Source organism: Zootoca vivipara, chromosome 5, assembly GCF_963506605.1.
Source record: "Zootoca vivipara chromosome 5, rZooViv1.1, whole genome shotgun sequence".
NCBI classification, from domain to species: Eukaryota; Metazoa; Chordata; class Lepidosauria; order Squamata; family Lacertidae; genus Zootoca; species Zootoca vivipara.
Genome location: NC_083280.1, coordinates 54957737 through 54979478, shown reverse-complemented (window position 1 = coordinate 54979478; position 21742 = coordinate 54957737). Strand labels below are relative to the sequence as shown.

At 44.1% G+C, this 21742-nt stretch overlaps 3 protein-coding genes across 21 annotated transcripts in view; 2 read left to right on the top strand and 1 right to left on the bottom strand.

The window, feature by feature from the left end:
• Nucleotides 1-2782, bottom strand: part of TACC2 (transforming acidic coiled-coil containing protein 2) — a 160855-nt gene extending 158073 nt beyond the window's left edge. For 8 of the 13 annotated variants that reach the window (XM_035137488.2, XM_035137496.2, XM_035137491.2 and 5 more), the window contains exon 1: nt 2552-2781. The gene's annotated coding sequence lies outside the window, so the exon portion shown is untranslated. Of the gene's footprint in view, nt 1-2551 lie in introns of all 13 variants that reach the window. The other 5 variants (XM_060274798.1, XM_035137498.2, XM_060274797.1 and 2 more) reach the window with 4 other exon arrangements.
• Nucleotides 2783-4918: 2136 nt separating this feature from the next.
• NSMCE4A (NSE4 homolog A, SMC5-SMC6 complex component) lies at nt 4919-17239 on the top strand. Its single transcript, XM_060274794.1, has 11 exons — nt 4919-5472; nt 6520-6600; nt 8300-8430; nt 9142-9293; nt 10172-10274; nt 12616-12706; nt 13160-13254; nt 13860-13908; nt 14056-14141; nt 14324-14407; nt 15099-17239. Exons 1-11 carry the CDS (start codon nt 5175-5177, stop codon nt 15105-15107), a joined length of 1179 nt encoding a protein of 392 aa, XP_060130777.1. The 5' UTR covers nt 4919-5174; the 3' UTR covers nt 15108-17239.
• Nucleotides 17240-17879: 640 nt separating this feature from the next.
• The window catches only part of ATE1 (arginyltransferase 1), an 85725-nt gene continuing 81862 nt past the window's right edge, over nt 17880-21742 (top strand). For 2 of the 7 annotated variants that reach the window (XM_060274793.1, XM_035137421.2), the window contains exons 1-2: nt 19133-19600; nt 21391-21454. In XM_060274793.1, coding sequence (XP_060130776.1) covers nt 19492-19600; nt 21391-21454 — 173 coding nt within the window. In that variant the 5' untranslated portion in view covers nt 19133-19491. Of the gene's footprint in view, nt 18243-19125; nt 19601-21390; nt 21455-21742 lie in introns of those variants that run through there. The other 5 variants (XM_035137432.2, XM_035137431.2, XR_009557604.1 and 2 more) reach the window with 5 other exon arrangements.

The following is a 21742-nucleotide window of genomic DNA, read 5'->3' as shown; positions in this document are numbered from 1 at the left end:
GTTTGATTTCTTTTAAGTAACTATATTAGCTTTGTAACACAGTAGCCCTCTGTCTACTGGCTGCAGAAAAATAACTAAAAAGGAAAAAGGAGTTTGATAAAATTGCAACAAATTGTTTTGATAATTAAGAGGCTTAATCTGAAATCAGGCTAGACTAAGACTTGTTGGTGTCTTTGGTATCTTCTCTCGCTTTCCTCATGGATGTTGGCTTATTTTATTGATGTATGTTCTGTATTATTTTATTAATACTATTGTTACAAGTTTGCCATAGCCTTCTGCTAGAACAAAAAACTTATGAACTTGTTACTTGTTAAATTAAAATTTTAGTTATAGAATGGTTGCAGTAAATACTTTGCAATACCAAACATTTTTCCAGTAGTGATGTATGGAAGTGAGAGCTGGACCATAAAGAAGGCTGATCGCCGAAGAATTGATGCTTTTGAATTATGGTGCTGGAGGAGACTCTTGAGAGTCCCATGGACTGCAAGAAGATCAAACCTATCCATTCTTAAGGAAATCAGCCCTGAGTGCTCACTGGAAGGACAGATCGTGAAGCTGAGGCTCCAATACTTTGGCCACCTCATGAGAAGAGAAGAATCCTTGGAAAAGACCCTGATGTTGGGAAAGATGGAGGGCACTAGGAGAAGGGGACGACAGAGGACAAGATGGTTGGACAGTGTTCTCGAAGCTACCAACATGAGTCTGACCAAACTGCGGGAGGCGGTGCAAGACAGGAGTGCCTGGCGTGCTATGGTCCATGGGGTCACGAAGAGTCGGACACGACTAAACGACTAAACAACAACAACAACCAAACATTTGGAGTCCTTGTCAACTGCACACTTCGAATTTTCACATTTAATCCAATTCAAAGTTCTGTTTAAACTGGTTGCTACCCAATTCATCAACCTAAGAAGAGCACCGCTGGATCAAACCAAAGGCCCATCTAGTCTAGAATTGTCTTCCCGCATTGGTCCAACCAGAAGGGCGAATGGAATGGAGTGTGCTGTAAAAGGGCATGTCTTTCTGTCAATCTGAACATTCAACACAGCAACAGTTCATTGAAGTTCCCACTTGTTTGCTGTTATTGTTAACTATAATGTATCTCATCCTTCAAACACACACACACACACACGGAGAGAGGGGGAGAGAGAGAAATTGATCCAGGCTCAAATCTCCCCCCCCCCATCAGCTACAAAGCCCACTAGGTGGTCCCAAACCAGTCAATTATCTCTAAGCTCAACCTACCTCACAGGGTTGTTGTGAAGATAAAATGAGGCACAGAGGAAGAGAAGCATGCAGGCCAACTTATTGTTGTTGTTATTTATGAGAATTATATACCATCCTTCATCCAAGGATCACATGGCAGTTCTCATTACAAAAGCAAAAAATACATAATATAATTACAAACAATACCTCGCACAGCTTAAAATGCCATAGATTGTTTAATTAGTAAAAGACCTGGGTGAAGAGGGAAGTTTTCACTTGGCACATAAAGATATGTAATGAATTTAAATTCCTTGGAAGAAAGGGGGACAGGAATGTGAATATAATAAAACTGGACCAAACATTTTGTTTCTTATAGACGCTCTGTATATATACAGCTATAGCTTATGCTAGTATACCACCCCTTTAAAGAACAGAAACAGATCACAGATGCTGAAATTCTGCCCCTACATGTATATGTGGAGGCATATCTTAATGTGTCAGATGTTTCTAATCAAGTCATTCAGGTGAGAAAGGTGCCTAAAAGAACAGCCTTCACCAATCTGGCAACCGGGAGATGTTTTGGACTACAATTCCCATCAACCACAGCCAGCTGGAGCTAGGGCTGATGGGAGTTGTGGTCCAAAACATATGACAAGCATCAGGCTGGTATAATATAAGGCTTGAATAATTGAAAGCAGCAAATACATCCCATGCATTCCTTTTTATACCTGAAATGTATGATAAATAAAATCAACGTATAAACGTGGTAAAACAATTAAATAAATGTCAGCAAGCAGCATTTTCAAAGTTATGACCTCCTAGAATAAACATCTATGAAAAGTACACTTTTGATGGTTAATCTACATCATTTAATCTCAAATTGGCATCCCTATTACGACTTCAAAATTCTGAATGCGTTTCCAGACAGTCACTATTTTGGAGTGTGATTCAATTGTATGTCAGCAAATTCAGGTATATGGAGCCGTTGGGGCTCTTGCTCAATAAACTTGCTTCCTCAAAAGAACAGACCTTTTGCAATAAGGCAAACAGTGGATAAATGCACTGGAAAGCGTGGAGTGAAACTTGCTTTGACATAGCCTCCCCACAAACAAATAAGAATGAATGCTCAATAAGCACCAGAAGCACCTTTACACATACAACTTCAGCCTGTAATGCTGAAAAAGGAAAATCTCTTCACAACTTTGCAAGTTGAAGGTTATAAACCATTTCTGTAAGGAGGAAAGTAAATCTTTTTCTGTAATACTCTGCAAAAGCCCAGCTAACAAAATTATTCTGTTGTTCTCAAAAAGGATTTACAGAAGTGTGTGATTTAGGATTTACTTACCTCGTTTTCCTCCAATCAAAAAGCAAAAACGGTGCCCCTGATCTGACAACGTCCTTCACTCCCTGCCTTTTCCTCCTGTGTGTGTGGATCCCTTTCCCCCTAGATCACATGAAAGTGTTCTATTAATGTGAATTGGCTTAGGTTTGAGAACACTATGCTGGATAGCCGTGAAGTGTAAGGAATCTGACCCCGGGAGCTCAAAGCTACAACACGTCAGTTCTCTGCAGGAATCCCCCGTTACTGGATGGGAAAATAGCATAAAAGGAAATGCACTCCACATGAACACACCCTCCCAGGTGCTGTAAACTAAATACAGAATGTTTTATTCCTTGGTTTATTACTAAATGCAATATTTATATATTACGCCAGTACAGCCCTTTGGGATTTTAACTCTGTGTATTTTTGGTTTCAACTTTAAAACGCACATAATTAGAAGCGTAATACCTCTCTGCTTGCTCACTGGATAAAATTAGGACCGGGCTCGAATTAAAGCCCACACAGAAACTTGAAGGCTGAGATCCTAGCTGAGAGCAAAGTCCCACTGAATGGGACTTATTTCAATATTTACATGCACAGGATTTGGCTGGGATCCTGTCCAGCCCTGCCCCTACATTCTCTTCTAGAGGAGGATCAGCAAATGCAATTCCTAAATGATTAACAGCACTACTATTTCAACATTCCATTTTTCCCAGAGAAGGCATGTACTCTAAAATAAAAACAAAAGGTAGAAGCCATATTTATTTATTTATTTGCGAGGACTGGGGTAGCCTGTGTAGAGTCTAGCTTCTCAGCTACTGCAAATAGACAGGTGGCTGCATTTAACCCTTTCCTTGCAAAGTTTTCTTGTTTAAAAATAATGCTCCCACCCAACCTGCTGCCTGTCTGTCCCACACGGTTGCACTTCCACAACTGTCATGCTGCCTTTTTTCCATTAGAGGGCATCCAAGAGGTCTTGCTTTCTCAGAGTTCGCAGGCTGACGTTTTGTCTTAGCCTCTTAACCAGGAAGACTCCGGCCTTAGCTGTCAAGAGGGAAATTGAGCTCACAGTGAAAATAACTTTAAAGCAGGGATGAAAAAGTGTTGTCTTCTGAGCATTGTTTGACTACAGTTCCCATGAGCCCTCTCCACTGACTATGCTGGCTGAGGATGATGGGAACTGGAATCCAATAACATTTGAAGGGACTCACCAGTTTCACACCCCTGCTGTCAAGCTCTGTTCGTAGCACATACGTGTAGTTTTTCGCAATTTGGAATCATTCATCCTTTTCCTTAAAATACTGCTTTCAATCTAGACTGATTCTAGATCCTGCCATTCAGATGTGGGTGCAGTTTTCTGATGTGTTTGAATGTGTTATCCATACTTTATATTGTTACCCATCTTAAATTTCCAGGGAAGGCAGGGCTCCAATTCTGCACACATGTAGTATGAAGTAAATCTGAGTGTATTTAAGACTAGGCTGTGTATATTCTAAGCATACTGCAGTGAGTAAGCCAGGCCTTTTATGGTTTTCATTTGGCTTTCTTGTTAAACTCATACTGTGGCCAAAGGTTTATTTATTTGCCTAGCAACAAAAACAAGCAGCCCTACACAGCGAACCACTGTGGCTAACTGGTATATTAGGAAAAAAAGTTTTTATTAAGCTCACTTATCTTTGATTTATTTTATTTTATGTAAACAGTCCTGAGTGCTATAGCTTAATAAAGCTAATTTTTTAGCTACTAGTTGCACCAGACTCAGGCGATCATATGCTGCTACTACCCCCTGCTGGATGCCGCATCAGGCCTCTTCCTCATGTACCAAGCAAGAAACCAGAGTGTGCGGAGCGCTCTCTCTTATCACATGCATTTGTTCTTAAATCGGAGTTTGCTAACAGCATTCACAGTCACTGCCTGCGCATTTCTTTTGCTCAAAAAACCACGAACTCAGACTGAGCTAGATGGGGAAAGGACTGTGCTGGTGTTCTCCCGCACGTCCACTCGGGGAAATTTCTTTGGTTCGTTTCACTGAGCACGCGTTTCTTCGAAGGCACTCGCGTGCACCTGCTTTTATGCACAACCAGGCAGACCCCGAGGAATCAGCTGATCGGGCTATTGGCTTGAACTTCACCCAGCCCTGCGACAGCGATGCTGTCCTCCGTTAGCCTAGCCCGAGAGTCTGTGCTCCCTCCGCGTCCCAGCTCCTCCCGCTGCACGCATTGGCACAGTTGAAAGGCCTCGGTGAATAGGAAAAACTACACCCCAAAAAGAGCCCTCGCATTTAAAAGGCACCAGCACCCTTCCCCCCTGCGCGTGGGCAGCTGAGTAAGAACCAGGGGCGCAAAAGCAGCGGCAGCGGCGGCGGCTGAGCTACGCTTCGCAATTTGATTCGGACCCCTCGGCTTTCCGTCGCTCTTTCCGGCTCACCTCGAGTATCCTAGAGATAGAAAAGGATAGAGTCAAGAGTAGATCGACACTTCTCTCTTTCCTTTTGCCGGAAGTCGGGCGAGCCACTTTACACGGCCGTATCTCTAGGGCGTCCCGAGGCTGCCACGCCCCCTTCTCCTTCCCAGAGCGGTTCAAGCGAGAGCGGGAGGGCAGAGTCGCTCTCACTCGAGAGGCGCGCGGGGCAGAGCGCGCAGTGACCATGTCCGACTCCAGCAGCGACCGCGGCAACGCACCTCGGCGCTCCCGAAGCCAGCAGCTCGGCTCCCCCGACGGCACTCCTCGACGCCGGACGCCTCGGGAGCCCCGGGACCGAACGGGCGACGGGGATGGCGGCGGGCGAGGCAGCGAAGAAGACGACGGGGCGGCCGGAGGAGCAGCAGGAGCGGAGGGCGCCTTGCCGGGGCCGTCGGGCAGCAGCGACGGCGACGCTGCGGAAGACGTGACACGGCGGCGGCTGATCCGGCAGCAGTACCGGGAGCTCATCTCCTCCGTGCAGCGTAGGTCTGGGGCAGGAGAGGGGAGGCGGGTGGGGGAGCTTCGCTGCAGGCGCCGGGATCCTCTAGTCCCGCGTCCCCCTTGTCGGTCCCGGGGGTCGTCCCCCCCCCTCCGCACCCTAGGGAAAGGTTGGCTGGCGCGACCATTCACCGGTAGCTGTACGACTGGTAGAGATGCGGGGGGGGGGTTGCTGGTCTTGTGGCCACATAAGGGAAGGGGCCCAAATGGTCCAGCTCCCTCTTCGGTCCGCCAGGAATACGTGGGAGGGTTGGCCGCCCCTGCAGGGAACCCTCTTCGCACTTTCACTTTCTCCCTTCTGTATCATAAATTGGAATAGGAATACTGTACAGTACTCCCCGTCGGCAATGGGGAAAGTTGTTCTTTGGTGCTTCGTCGATGCATGGCTTTTGTGTCGTGGCTTGCAACGGACAGGGTGCAAAACGCAGCTCTTCCGTTGCTGCGGGTAGTACGGAGGAGAAACCGTTACCGAAAATGTTTTGAAAGTTTTCATATCCTTGAGTGTGCTCTGAAACTGAATAATCCACCTAGGTCAAAATAGTGATATGTGAATCCCCCTGTTTCTTTTTAATCTCATGACTTTTATTATTTCTTTACAACCTTGCCTTATTTACTTTATTCATCAAATAGCGCCAATTAAAAACATATTTTCTTTCAACCCACTGGCAGCTTTTCTCATGCTCTTCTTTAGAAATTCTCATGAAGCCCTAACCCTTAGTGTTATGGCCTCCCAAGATTGTTTTAATGCCTGCGCTAGCAAGTATCGAGAGTGGTGCTCCTTCAGTTACCTGGTTCCCAACCTTCGTATGCTTGTTCTAAATGTAGGTGCTGTTACGTTGATTATTCTAGAGCTGTTGCTGTGGTTAGATCATGCATAAAGTTAAACAAGCTGTAAGTCAAGAGGTACGATTCAGAGCCGTAACTGACTTGCATCCATATTTAACCTGAAGGGTATTTTTTTGATTATGTGTTTTTATTTTGTTTTTGTTTTCCTTTAAAAGCACATTACATATGCTTGATTTTTATTCTAGAGAATCGTGAAATGATGCTGAGCACCAGAAATGATAAACTGACAGAGGCTTTGGAAGATGCGAATAAACTATTTTCAGGAGGTAAGATGGTGGTAGCCCACAATGGATACTACTATTTGCTTCTCTTGCCTCCCCACCCACGTTACATTTGGAAATGGTGCTTGAAATAAAAAGTAACTACTGGTAATATTTTGTCTTGTGTCAAATAGATACGTCAGCACACACTTAATTAAAACCTTGAACTGAACTTCACATATATATATATATACACACAGTATATAATGAAGTCAATATCTTTACAGGAGAGACAGTGTGTAAGCAATCTTTTCAAGGATGTTGGCTCAGGCTTTCTGCATTCCTTAGATAACAGCAGAAACAGGAGTGTGAAGGCCTGGGAAAAAGCAGGCGCAGAGGAGGGTAACTGTTCAAGGCCTTTGAAGTTTCTCATTTCTCTGAAACATTATCTTTCTGGGTCTTTGGTTCTGTGCCTCTTGATAGAGTCTGACTGATACATGTAAAACTAAATTGTACTCTAACTAGATGTCTTCAGGGGCTCCCTTCCTATTGACTTGGAAAACTGTAGCCATTCTTGAACTGGAATATTAGGTTGATTTAGGAACAATTGCATGGTAGCTTCCATTGCCTAGCATCTTTTTGTTGCTTCATATATCAATGCCAATTTTATATATTCTCATAGCTAATGCGCAAGACAGTTTATATGAAAAATAACGTATTTCATATGGCATTATCAGCACCACGCTCTATCCAAGGTTGCAGGTTCAATCCCCCGTATGGGAGAGCTGCATATTCCTGCATTGCAGGGGGTTGGACTAGATCAGGCTTCCCCAAACTCGGCCCTCCAGATGTTTTGGGACTGCAATTCCCACCATCCCTAGCTAACAGGACCAGTGGTCAGGGATGATGGGAACTGTAGTCCCAAAACATCTGGAGGGCCGAGTTTAGCCATGCCTGGACTAGATGATACTTGGGTCCCTTCCAATTCTATGATTCTATGGATTTAAGTACAAACATGAAGAGCAAAAAAACAATCCACAGAATCTCAAAACAATGCAACAAATTAATAGCACAATAATATTCAGTATACCTATCAATATACAGTAGTACCTCTACTTACAGATGTGATCCGTTCCGGGGTGCCATTCACACCCCAAAAAGTCTGCAAGTAGAGCGCCGCTTCTGCGCGTGATGCAATAGAGTGTGCGTGCGTGAAGCGCGCAGAATGCTTCACGCGTGGCGAAACCCGGAAGTATACACTTCCAGGTTTGCCGCGTTCGCAACCCGCAAATCCGTAACATGAACCTAACGCAACTAGAGGTATGACTGTACTGAAAAATGACACTCCATATAATAATTTATCAAAATATAACTACAATACATCAATCAGTGCATAACAGTGTGGTCCTAAACTAATTAGGCTTTGGAAGCTAGAGTCCATCACAGCCCCCCAGACCAAGTGACATTGGTCTAAGTGGGAGAGTAGGTCTTTTAGGGTTTGCAACCAAATTATCTCTAGGCACCTTCAGCAGTCTCTTTGCAGGTAGTCATTGAGAACCCACCCTTCCAAACCATCTTAGAAGCAGAAATGTATTTGATGCTCCCACAAGGAATTGCATTTTTCTGTTCTAGTACTGTAGATCTCGTTGAATGCTTGAGGGCCTGAAATCTTGGCCCCTTAGAAAAGTGGGTGGTAATTAAAACCAAATTGTTCTTGTTTTTCAGTTGCCTCTGACAGTAACAAAATGCATTTCTTTCATAACAGTGTCCCGGGCAAGGGAGGCTGCTTTGGATGCTCAGTTCCTAGTTTTGGCATCAAATCTAGGAAAGGAAAAAGCAAGCCAGTTGAACTCGGAGTTGTCAGTGTTTGATCCATCTGAGTATGCTGAAGATTTAGTAAGTTTGCAGTGATCAGTTTTGAAGTAATATAAAGCTGCTATGTTTAAGAGATATTAAATAGGAGTTGGTTCCATAAATCACCATCACCTCCCCCCCCCCCGGTTACCTTATGCTCGTTAGCAAAATTATTTCTAGTCTAAGATGTGAAAGCAAATAACAACTTTATTGTTGCAAGATAAGCACATTGTTGAGCACTTATACGAAGGTCCCGAATATACAAAGGTCCCAAATCCTGTAGTATGACATGCAAGATTCACTTAACTGGGTAGGGACATACAAAAACTGGGTTTTTTAAGTTTGTGAACAAAGTCTCTTCACAAGCTGTGGCTTGTTTGGGATCAACAGACTGGGTTCTGAAACACTGCTTTGTAATACAATTTGTGCTCAGTTCATAAGCCTTGCTGAGCCAGACTAAGGATTTTTCTAATATAGCTCTTTGCTAAATTAGTAGCAAGTCTGTAGTAAGATTATGAGCAGTACAACTGGGGTTTGACCCTCTGTGTGCTTGGAATGGCTTCTGAGCATGAGATTCTATTGGATTAAATAGAATCTCATTTACATTTCTTTGGTATTTCCCTTCAAAGTTCTGACATATTTAACTTGATATTCCGTTCCTATATCCATTTCTAGAAAGTGGATTCATAGCTTTTGGTGACAAACATTTTTGCTGCAGATGGGAAATGATACTGCAGTGTGTTTCCTCCACAGTTAACATTTATGGGTTTAAATCGCCTGGAAGGAGAAAATAGCAATAGCGAAGATGAGCAGACTGATGGTGGATTTTTGCCTAGTGATGCTTGGCTTAAACTAGGTCAAGAAGCAATGAAGTATTTTAGAAGAGCACCCGTTTTCCACTGCATGTAAGTTTCTTTGAGGTTTCCTTCAACTTATCTGTGGTGTGAGAAGCCTCGCAGGATTTACCCTGTGTAGAGAATGGATTGGCAACAACCCCGTTCGAGTACAAGCCTTAGCACAGTGCTGTCTGATCACATAGCCAAGTGAACTCAACATTTGGGTCCTCCTTTTCTGTCAGTGGCTGCTGCTAATCATCTGGAGATGGAGAGAAGAAGCAGCAGGGACTTTTCACTGTCTTGTCCTTTCTGCCTTGCACCCTGAGGGGTGTTGCGCCAAATGTGGACGGGAAGTTAACCAGGTTGCGCTGGAGAAAAGAGACTGACGGCTCACCCCAGTTTGGACTGCAACTACCTTTGTTTTGAACTTTTCAGAATGAGAAGATAAAGTAGTATTTCCTGTGTCTGTGCCCAGCTGCCTTGTTGTTGTTGACACACAGCCGTTTCATGAGGCCCTTTCTGTATTCCTTTGACTGGGAAGTATGTGTTCTCCAGAGATGCTGGTATTCTCTGTTCACAAACCTGGACGTCAATTTTACCTCTCCACAGGCAACTCAGTGACACTAATTGCAAATTTAATTTCTCTAGATTCAGCACCAAATTCTTTTGAAATTTATGTTTCCACATGCTTGTGGGAATCTTGAATTCAAGTTTTATATTAGGTCTTTGGAAAGTTGCACATTTCATTTAGGTCAGTATTGTTCATCTAGCTCAGTACCGGCCACACTGATGACAACCATTTTAGACAGGGAACATTCCCAGCCCTATCTGGAGATGCCAGGGACTTTCTACATGCAGAGCCGATGTTCACCACTAAGCTATGGCTCCCCCCCCCCAAAAAAAAACAAAAATAATAATCAGGGACTTACGATATTTTATTTGTTTAGGTTGGGCACTTTTACTGCTGATCCTCCTGTTGAGAGGCCGCGAGTTGAGAGGCAACGAAAGAAGCCAGGATCAAAAGAAGAAGGAAGGGCAATGCCTGCACAGGTGTGTATGTGTAGAACAGGCATCCCCAAACTTTGGCCCTCCAGATGTTTTGGACTACAATTCCCATCTTCCTCGACTACTGGTCCTGTTAGCTAGGGATCATGGGAGTTGTAGGCCAAAACATCTGGAGGGCTGCAGTTTGGGGGTGCCTGGTGTAGAATCATAGAGCTGTGGAATTGGAAGGGACCCAAGGGTCATCTAGTCCAACCCACTGCAATGCAAGTGTAAGCTACATGGATCTTAAGGGTGCATGTTTAAGGCTGGAACGAATTGATTGTAGTTCACAGTATAGTGACAAAACAGGACTCAGGCATTGTTACTTATTTATTGAATTTCTGTACTGTTCTTCAAGCCTTACAGGGTGGTTTAGAATATAAAAATACAAATATATAACCTAGTAACTGTCAGTTTGCATTGCTTAGTGCAGAAAGTATTGACCTGATATGTAAAGATATTTCCTAGAAGCGTCTCTGTGTGAGAGAAGCAGTCAGAAGGGTCATGATTGTTTGGGTTATACCTTCTGGGAAGCTGGTTTGAACTGGTTCTCTTATCTCTTCCAATTAAGGTCATGCTGACTATTAATATAGGCCAGAAGGAGCCTGGGTTTCTTTTTCTATCTTATCTCTCTTCCTTCTGGTGTGCTGTTCTGTACATAGCATGCTTGGTGTTGAGTTTTAGTCTTGTTATAAGTTTATAATTGCTATAAGTGCTGCAAGTGGATTTTCTGTGGACTGTGCCAGTCCTGAATGTATTTGCATTTGTGACCCTTACGCTCATTTGCCTTCAACGCAAAGCTCTGCTGGATGAAGTACTATTGCCCCTTATCTATTTTTGGGAACTCTGCTATGTGTTTTAAGGTTTTCCTCCACACGTATGACAGTAACAAACAAAAAAACATTTCCCCAGTTTAAAAGTCCCTAGATTGTTCAATTAGCCGAAGGCCTGGAAGAAGGGGGATCTTTTCACCTGTTGCCTAAAATATACAGTGATACCTCGGATTAAGAACTTAATTTGTTCTGGCGGTCCGTTCTTAACCTGAGGTACCACTTTAGCTAATGGGGCCTCCCGCTGCCGCCGCAGCGCAATTTCTGTTCTCACCCTGAAGCAAAGTTCTTAACCCGAGGTACTATTTCTGGGTTAGCGGAGTCTGTAACCTGAAGCGTCTGTAACTCAAGGTACCACTGTATAATGAAAGCGCCGGTGAGCCTCCCTGGGGATGATTGCAGGAGCTGGGTTAGCAGCCCTTGAGCTGTTGCAGTCCTGAGACATTTAAGGCTTTATAGGTCAAAACCAGCACTTGGACCTGGAAACTAATTGGCAGTTGGGCCAGCATCGGCACTCAAGCCGTCTTACCCCAGTGAGGAAAGTGGTTGCTGAATTCTGCATCAGTTGAAGTTTCCAAACCAGGGGTCAGCAAACTTTTTCAGCAGGGGGCCGGTCCACTGTCCCTCAGACCTTGTGGGGGGCCGGACTATATTTTGAAAAAAATATATGAACGAATGCCTATGCCCCATAAATAACCCAGAGATGCATTTTAAATAAAAGGACACATTCTACTCATGTAAAAACATGCTGATTCCCGGAGCATCCGCGGGCCGGATTGAGAAGGCGATTGGGCCGCATCCGGCCCCCGGGCCTTAGTTTGGGAACCCCTGTTCCAAACTGTCTCCAGTGGCAGCCCCATGTAGCCTATCATGTGTTGCAGTATTCTAACCTAGAGGTTACCAGAACATAGATGACAGAAGTTAGGCTGCTCCTTTCCAGATAGGAGCACAGCTGGGCCACCAGCTATAGCTGATGAGAGGCACTCTGCTCCAAATATTACATATGTAGCCCACTTTTCTCCAAGAAACCTTAGGTGTATGGGTCTTGACCATTTTATCCTCAAAATAACCTTAGCAGATAGGTTAAATTGAGAGGTGGTGACCGGCCCAAAGTCACCCCCACGACTTTCTCGACAGCGTGGGAATTTTAGCCTCATCTCCCCAACCACTCTGAAATCACAATGCCCGTAAGCAGGTAATGGAGGTACCTTTTGCAAATTTATAACCCAGTCTGAAAGGCTGCTTCTTGTTCAGAAGCACAGAACTGTCTTATTAGAGCAGAGTGTGATACGAGTTTTTTCCTACGTTGATATGATGTGTGCATTCAAGGAAAATGGAGAATGCTGATTATAATGCAGCTGCATTAATAATAATAATAATAATAATAATAATAATAATAATAATTTATTATTTATACCCCGCCAATCTGGCAGGGTTTCCCCAGCCACTCTAGGCGGCTTCCAACAGAATATTAAAATACAATGAATGATAGTTTGTTGTCTTGTTGGGTTCTTTAGTTGAATAAAATGGAAGAATCTCACGAGGAAGCTACAGAAAAAGAAGTAGAGAGGATCTTGGGACTCTTACAAGCCTATCACAGAGAAGATCGTAAGTATGAATGGAACATATTGCGGGGTCCAGTTTGCTCTCTTCTGGCTCCTTTAAGAATAGCTATGGAGGAGGAGGTAGTACTTAATCCCTTTCTACTGACGCGTGAAGGTACAACATTGGAATGGAAATTGAAATGTCTGTGTCTATAGCCTTGCTTTTTGTTAAATACTTAATTTCCCAGGTGTTATTTCTGGAAAAGCTTATTCACCTACTAAATTGCTTTGCCCCTGGCAATTTTCAAGAGGTCCATGAGGGGGAAAAGTTTGGCGACCTCTGCTCTCAATCAATGCAGGATTTGCAATGGAAAAGAGCAAATCTGAAATTAAAATAGATCTCTCCAGAATTTTAGATGTGCATGAATTGCTACCTAATGAGAGTTTAAAGGAAGCAAGAGGAGGAGATGTAGATAATTGTAGCAGTAACGACAAAGCCACATTCTTCTTTCTGTAGCTAATAATCCAATATCCTTCCTTGAGTTTGTGACTGATCCAGATTCTTTTGCACGAACTGTGGAAAACATGTTTCACGTTTCATTCTTAATAAGGGTAAGGAGAAACTTTTTGAAGCTTTATTTTGTCACTAATAATCTGGTTTTATTTTCATACTTCCATGATTGCCATTGTTGTACTTAATTTTCTTGGAGGCAGAATTGCGAAGAAGCAGAGAACTTGGAAGTTTCTTTTTCACATGGCTGTTAGTTAGCTAATTCTCACCATAGCCATGTATGATTAACAAATAGTTCATATGACCATAACCTGAAATTAGTCTTCCTTAACCTGGCTTGGCATCTTCCAGATGTTGTTAGGGTACAACTCCTTCCATTTCTGATGGTTGGCTATGTTGGTTGGAGCTGGTAGTCCAAAATAGCAAGAAGGCACCAGGCTAGGAAGACTGAGTGAAAATGTTTGAGCCTGGTGCCTGTGCTGTGTCATTGATAATCCCAGCTACAGAACACCTCTGACTTTGTTGACGTTAAAATTTTTACACTTTAAAAAGTGGGCCAAGAGAACTCTATGGTTTCTTTGCTGGTTATAACTGTTTAAACAACTTCTATAAAACGAAACATTTCCGAAATGTCAGTTTTCAGATTCTTGCATATCAATTAAGCATATTTGATTCTTGTTAGTAATTAAAGTTGTTTCTCTCCTAGGATGGACTTGCAGGAATAAAACTGGATCAGGATAAGCTTCCTGTAATAGGCAAGAATAATTTTTAATATATATTTTTTTAAAAAAAATACACTAAAGTTAACTAAACTTACATACATGTGTGCTGTTTTACTTTGGAAGACATCTTTTTTTTTCATTTTCAAAAAACATTTAAACAATTTTAACCGATTTTGATAGAGCCTTTAACGCCTGAAGAAGACAATGACCAGGATGCTCAAGCACGGAAACAAGCAGTCATAACGATGAGTTACCAAGAATGGGAGGTAAATGGAAATGTTAAATAAGTGAAGTAGTCAGAGGAAAAATATTTTTATTGGCCAGAGATACATGTTGGGTAATGGATTCTGGGAGAAGAGGCAGAGAGCTTATTGTGAATGTGCTTGTTATATACACAAGAGGACGAATTGAACTGATAACATTACAATCAAACTCTTCTCTGCTGCAGAATATTGTGAGGAATTTTGAGATTTCAGAGCCCATGATTCCACCTGCCAGTAAGACTCGGACATCAGATGGACACAGAGAGAATGTAAGGTGCCTTTCAGGCATACGTCTTACCACAGAATCATTTTATGTTGTTTCCAGTGTGATTCTTCCCTTTATGTGCAGACTAGAGGCTACGCTGCTTGGTCGCTTTGATTCCCTTCACTCACCAACCCCATTTCACTTAGTCCTCCTCCGGCCTCTTCTGCTCATGCTGCCCTCCTCGCCCCAAAACTGTTTCAGCCTTTGCATCAGAGTCGAAGGAGGAGGGAAGTGGTAGGCATTGGCAGAGCAGAACAGTTGCTGTACAGCTGCCTTGTCCTGACTTCCTCTGTGACTTGCCTGAGCTGCCAGCTTCTGTCTCCCTCCTCCATATCCCTCACATTCTCCCTCTGACACTGCTGAGGTTAAAATGGCATCATTGGTGTGAGGTGGGCAATGGCAGCGGCAGCAGCAGCAGAGTAAGGTTGTTGCTGGGGCACTTCACCAGCCTGTCTTGATAGTACTTCCACGATTCTCCTGGGTCACCCACCTACCTGTATTTGCCACCTCCTCCCTCCTCTGCTTCCCTTCTACTTGCCCTCCAAAGCAGCTGTTGACCAGCAGCTCTCATAATTCTATCGCCACCTATCAGCGGCCATGCGAACTGCACCATTATCACAGCCTTACTTTTTTATTATATTTGAAGACATAACGAAACTTTTTTGGTAGTGGTTTGTGTTCTATTTATTATGCAGGCACCCTAAGGCTCTATAAGAAGACAGTGCTGACCAGTTTCCTGTTTGAAGTTTTGCCAGGAGGATGGCAGAATCCTTTTCTATTTCAGGATCGGATATTTGAATAGGAGAATCTCTGTCTCTCCAGGTGATAATGTATTATATATGTGCTTTAACAGCAAAAGAGTTTGAAATTAAAGGTTCTGACCTTCTGTATGTCTGTTCTGTAAGTAATGTTTTTACATATTTCAACTTCATTCCCTTGAAGATTTAGAATGACTCCACCCCAGCTCTTTTTGAGGGATGGTTCCATTGTACAGTGGTACCTCGCAATACAAATGTAATTCGTTCCACAAGTCAATTCATTTTGCGAAAAATTCGTCTTGCGAATCGCGGTTTCCCATAGGAATGCATTGAAATTTCTTTTTTTGCCCGTAGGAATGCATTAATTAAATTTCAATGCATTCTTATGGGAAACCACGATTCGCAAGACGAATTTTTCGCAAGACGAATTCGTCTTGCGAATCACCATCAGATTACAAGATGCATTCGTCTTGCAAAAAATTCATCTTGCAGGACATTCATCTTGCGAGGTACCACTGTAATCTGCACAGTGTTGAGTACATGTTAATTGCAAATGAGCTCTTCTGCCTTTGGTATAAATCAAAGAGATTGGTGTTTGCTTAGCCACATCAAATTTTTAATTCCATCACCTGTATATGATGATGGGGAGAGGTGGGAAAGAGTTTAGAAATGGAAAGCTAAGAAGAGAGCATGATACATGTATCTTTCTGCATGATAGAACCTCCACAGCTAGCTGAATGAGTGCATCAAGGTCTGTTTCAATTGAAACTGCTTCAATTGCAAGTTTCCTGTACATCTCAAAATAGATATACATATGCATTTGTATTGTGCTCTATGAAGGCTACTTCTGGTGAAGGGAAGAAGGAAGTGGCATGTCCGAGAAACAACTCTGGTGGGGATATTGTTATTTTTCTAATGGCAGAGTTTGCATGTAACACAAAGCTCAAACTATGGTTTGAACAAGCAAGCATACAGGTGTGCATTCAGAAAATGGTGGCTGCTTTGCTCATTCCCTGATCACAAGGCTGCCATGCTACTTGAAGCTAAGCCGTGGTCTGACTTAGCATTATGTTGGAGCCTTGGCTCGTGGTTTGCTTCTCTTCAAGCAAACCATGAACCAGTAAGCCAAGAACAAGCCTTGGTTACAGCTTGTGGAGTGAAACAAGCATGGTTTTCTAAACTTGCACCAATGTAACTGATAGTTTATAAGCCAAATTATGACATGCAAACAAAGCCATAGAATGTAATAAAATGGAAGTTTGTTTTGATTTTTTTTGTATGTTACATAACCCTATTGTAGTGTAACTTAGTTGTTTTTCAGCCTATAGAAGCCTCCCTTTCACATGCATACAGCTACTCATACTTGTAGACAAATGTGCCTTAAAGTCTAAAAGAATAAAGAAGATCCAATTACTGCATTTGGATCATCGGTTTTGGGGTAACCATGTATTCCTGGGGCTGCCTTGTTTTATGGGCCACAGAACTTGCTGTCTTTTTAAAGAACTTGTTGGTTTCAGGTACATGAAAATCCAAAGCAAAGTGATACTTCAAGATTATATGAAAGGGAACAACATACACAGGCATAGATGTAAAACCAAATTGTACTATATATAAGATTTGAATTTATACAATATTTTTCTACAAACCGTGCTGAAAATAATGATACAACAGCCATAACAGTTCGTTCAGAAACACAGAAATATATTGGCAAGCATTGTTTATAAATTGTACTGTTCAGTTTCCTTATGTTAAGAATATTCAATAAAACCACGAATGCTGTATCATTTCTAGTTATGTGTGTGTACTTTTTCCAGTTATATCAGTTGCCACGTGCTAACTCTCATGCTGTTGAGGTGATAGTAATGTTAATTGCAACCTAGCTTTAATACCAACATTATAGTAGTTATATAGACCAATGTACCAAGTAGCAACTTGTGTTCATGAATATGAAAGGATAGTCATCTCTAACCATTAGCATGTGGTAGGTGGAGAATTATATAACTTCTGTGGATTTCTCTGTGCAGGAGCTTCGCAAAATTCTTACTTGGTTTGTTGTATGTGTAGTGGGCCAGGGGGAACTTAATAATGGCCTTGTATGAGGACGCAGGTGGCGCTGTGGGTTAAACCACAGAGCCTAGGGCTTGTTGATCAGAAAGTCAGCGGTTCGAATCCCTGTGATGGGGTGAGCTCCCGTTGCTCGGTCCCAGCTCCTGCCAACCTAGCAGTTCCAAAGCACGTCAAAGTGCAAGTAGATAAATAGGGACTGCTACAGTGGGAAGGTAAACGCCGTTTCAGTGTGCTGCTCTGGTTCTCCAGAAGCGGCTTAGTCATGCTGGCCACATGACCTGGAAGCTGTACGCCGGCTCCCTTGGCCAATAATGCGAGATGAACGTGCGACCCCAGTTGGTCACGACTGGACCTAATGGTCAGGGGTCCCTTTACCTTTTTTTATGAGCCCCTCTGTCTGCCCCCATAATATGGACTTTAATCACTTATGTGCATACATCTAACCCATATCCTGTAGTAGGGTCATATAAATTTATTTCTCATGCCCACCCCACCTGGAAACCCGCAGGACAATTAGCACTGAAATCTAAGGTGAGGTGAAGGAAACGTGCTATGGAACTGACATTCCAGTGCGAGCGCGGCTGTTTCCTACCCAGAAAGCAAGATCGCCCAGTGCGATAATATGCGTTCGGCTCGTGCGAAACAAGCGAGGCACGTGCTTTGAGGTGGGGGAGAGAGCGCGCTCATGTTTAGCAGGCGGTGGGGCTCTTGCAAAACTCGCATCCTCGGGGGCTTGAAGCTCATTATTTGGGGTGGGTGGAACAGGTGAAGGGCAAGAGGGGGGGGGAGAGAAGCCTGTCAAAACGATCGCAAGGTGGAGCAGGTGGCTCAAGGTGCTCCGATCCCCCTCCCCTGCCAACGAGGCATCGTAGCGCAAGCAGGTCGGAGCAGCCAGCGGGCAGCTTCCCCGCAGAGACCGGCGGGGCATCATGGACTCCGTCGTGGCCTACGAAGGGACGAGAGAGGGCTACCGGTGCGGCTACTGTCACTCAGCCGGGGGGAAAGCAAGCCACGGTAAGAGGTTTTTTTTTGGGGGGGGCGGGATAATAACTTCAGGAAGGCCCTAACTAAGGCGGGCGGGGAAGGGGAAGGTAGGCACCGGTGTGCTTAGAGAGGAAATCCCCGACTACGTAGCAACGGCCGCCAGCACCACACCTGTCGCGGGTGCAGTTTTCTCTCCGCCGCTGTTACTTAACGCCCTTCCCTCAGTAAAGATGGCGGAACTGGCACGCCCGGTCCGTTGGTTTTACGGAGTCCCCCGCGCGCTGGCCCTTCGTGAAGAAGGGGCCGCCGCTTGCTCCGCGCTCCGCCTGGGAGTAAACGGCGGCGTTCGTGTTTAGACGGCCCCCTTTCCTGCCGAGAACCAGGGAGTGCCACGCAGCCCTTGCATTTTCTTTGGCCCCCCCCCCCCGGTAGCTGCCTCCCAGCCCGAGGAGCAGCAGTAGCCCAAGTGCAAACTCGAGATAGGGCAAGGGCTATAGAAGTTCTCCTTCGTCCTTCCCGCTTCGAAACAAACCTTCAAGTTTGTTTTTTGGCTAAAAAAGTTGGTTTTTTTGGACAGAACCTCGGAGCTTTTGAATGGGGAAACGTAGTTGGGCGAGGGGGAAATTAAGAGAAATTGGGGATTGACGCCCAAATAAACAAGCACAGTGTGCAAGATGTATGCACGATACCTACACAACTGTCAGAACTGAGACTTTACTGGCTGCATTACCGACACAGTATTGGGCTATTTCTGGGGAAATATACAATGCCTTCTAAAGGCTGCATAATAGCAGGCAGAAAAGTGAACAAAACAGGTGAAGGATTCTCCCATCATTTCATCTCCATCTGTTGAATTTCTAAAATAAAAAAATTCCTTCAGTAGCACCTTAAAGACCAACTAAGTTTTTGAATTTCTGTTTGCCACGGTTTTAAAGACAAAAAAAACCCAAAACCGTGCCAGAAAAAGAAACGATATGTATGTCTAAAGGTTTTTTTTAAGGCAGAGGGCACGATAAACTTAAACCCGCTGCAATGAATAAGAAGCCTGTCCCTTTAAGACGCAGTGTTTATCTTTGATGCTTTTTTTGCCCCGCACATGGAAGATTCGAAGCTGTGCGAAGGGCTCCCGGAAGTCGCGACAGAAAGCGAGGGAGACTGGAGCCCTCTCCCTGCTCCACCCAAACTTTTGCCCTTTGCTAAGATGGCGGCTGCCGGCGCTGCTGCCGCTGCTTCCCGGGGCCCCTGAAGGGTTTGTGACACCCTAAGCCGGCCGGCAAAGATGGCGGCGGCGGGGGGAGGTAGTTCCCCAAGTATCGTGGAGTACCTGGGCGGAGACGACGGCTACCGCTGCGGCTACTGCAAGAGCGACACCGGCAACCTCTCCCACGGTTAGGGTCCCGAGGGCGGGAAGAAGCAACAGGGGAAGGGAGGGCGCTGCGCGTGTGTCTCCCTTTCCTTAAAACTGGCTTTTAAAGAAATAAGAGCAGAGTGCCAGATGCATGGGCTGAGCTGGGCCTTGGCTCTGCGGGGTCCGAAATTCTTCAATTTCCTTGCAGCCCCTTGGAAGTCTAGGCGGGTTGGCGTTCACCTGTCCAAGGTCCTGCTGTGCAACAGGGCTTCCCAGCTATGGTGAAGAAGTGAGGCGGGGTGGGGGGGCTTAATGAAACCCACAAACCTACTTTCTGGGTACCCCACTTCCTTCTAGGGCAGTAGTTGAGGGGCTACCGCAAGGTGATAAAGTAACGGGGTGGGTTACCCCTTTCAGGCCTCCATTGAAAAGTCAGGGACTGCTGTGCAATCTGGAGGATTGCAGCAGGGATTGGGAAGGGGGACATACACAAAAAAACCTGCATCCAAAATACAAACGTGTTGATGGTGTAAACCAGTGGTTCCCAACCTTTTTTTAAATTTTTGCTATGCCCCACCTAAGCATGTCTAAAATCCTGATCCTCCCTGTGACATATAATTCTTATTATCAAAAAAGTGAACTATTCATGTGGAGGAAGCCTAAAAGGCTTGGTCTAATGCATTATCAAACTGCCCCCCCCTTAAAAATCAAATTGCCCCCCTGTGGGGCATGTGCCCCACGTAGGGAACCACGGGTGGAAACTTTCATGAACTCAAGCCGCCTTCATAAAAAATGGTTGATAGTTTGTTACTGTCCTCTGGATCCTTTAGTTGTTCCCATTCCCTTCCCTGTTTTGTGTTATGTTTTCGGTCTCAGAACCAGGAAGAACCACAGGGACAGTACAAAAGGCCTGGAATGAGAGGGTTAAAGCAGAGAAGGCAGGCTTCACTAATGGCTAGCTGGAGCCAGGTGTAAAACAGACTGTTAAGCAGCGCAGGGGTTTTGACTACCGTAGCTGAGCTCACAGTCTACACACACAAAATATTTGTTCTCCAAGCTCTCTTCATTTTGGCTGCCTAATTGGGAAGGGGAAGTCATGTTGTTGTTGTTGTTGTTGTTGTTAAAAGAATAGGGAGTCAGAAATCCTTGTTGATCTACACCTGCTCACCCAGAGATAGTAATAGGCCCTCTGCTGGGTTAAAGAGCAATATTGTGGGTGTGAGCAGGAACTAATGAAAAACTGATACGTAGTAGAGGAGGAGGTTCAATATTTTTGAGGAAAGAAATGGGTTTTGTTGCGAAGAGGCAAGGGGTGGGACAGTAAGGAACAATGGGACAGAATAAATGGTGGGCAAATAAACAGAGCTAGATTTGGCAGAGTTGCTGAATGCCTGTGAGACAGAAGGAACAGATAGAGGTGAATGTGACATGTCAAAGGAGGACAAGGAGGACCTGTTGCCAATGCAAATAGGACCATTTCCCTTAAGCATTGACTTGGGGAGAGTAATGGTGGAAAAAGCTAATGGAGCTGATGAATCAGTGTAGCATAGTAAATTAGACTGGTCAGTGGAATTGGCGTAGAGACTAAATTCTGTATAGGGTGTTGAAGTGTTGGGTGGATGTAGCAAAGCTAGTGAGGAACGTGGATTTTAATGATCATCACAAAGTTTTAATTTTGTGTTTACAAATTTCAGCAGTGTTTTTTCTTAAAGGTTTTGTGTTCCAAAGAAATACAGGAAGCAATAGCTTTCCACAGGAACTGGTTTTGTTCCCATTATTTGAAGTGAAGTTTTATTCCCCCCCCCATGTATTGTTTGATGTGTGTTTCAGGCATGTGGGCTCATTCACTGACTGTCCAAGATTACCAAGATCTTATCGACAGAGGTTGGCGAAGGTAAGAGAGGCCATCTGGGCACAGTTGGTGTAACTGAATCCAGTGTTTCAATATTAAAGAGCATACTATGGAATTTAAACTTCTGCTTTTTATTGTAAAAATATATAAGATCATAAACTTCACATTGTACCATGAGGAAACTGAAAGGGAAAGTGTTTTCACGTCATGCTAGCAAAGTGCTGTCCTTCTTGTGCTTCTTCAGTCTTAGCTTCTCACTCCTCTTCACAGAAAATATATGGCAGTTTCTGTTTCTATTGGGGAAAGAGTGTAGATTCTTAACTCTTCAAT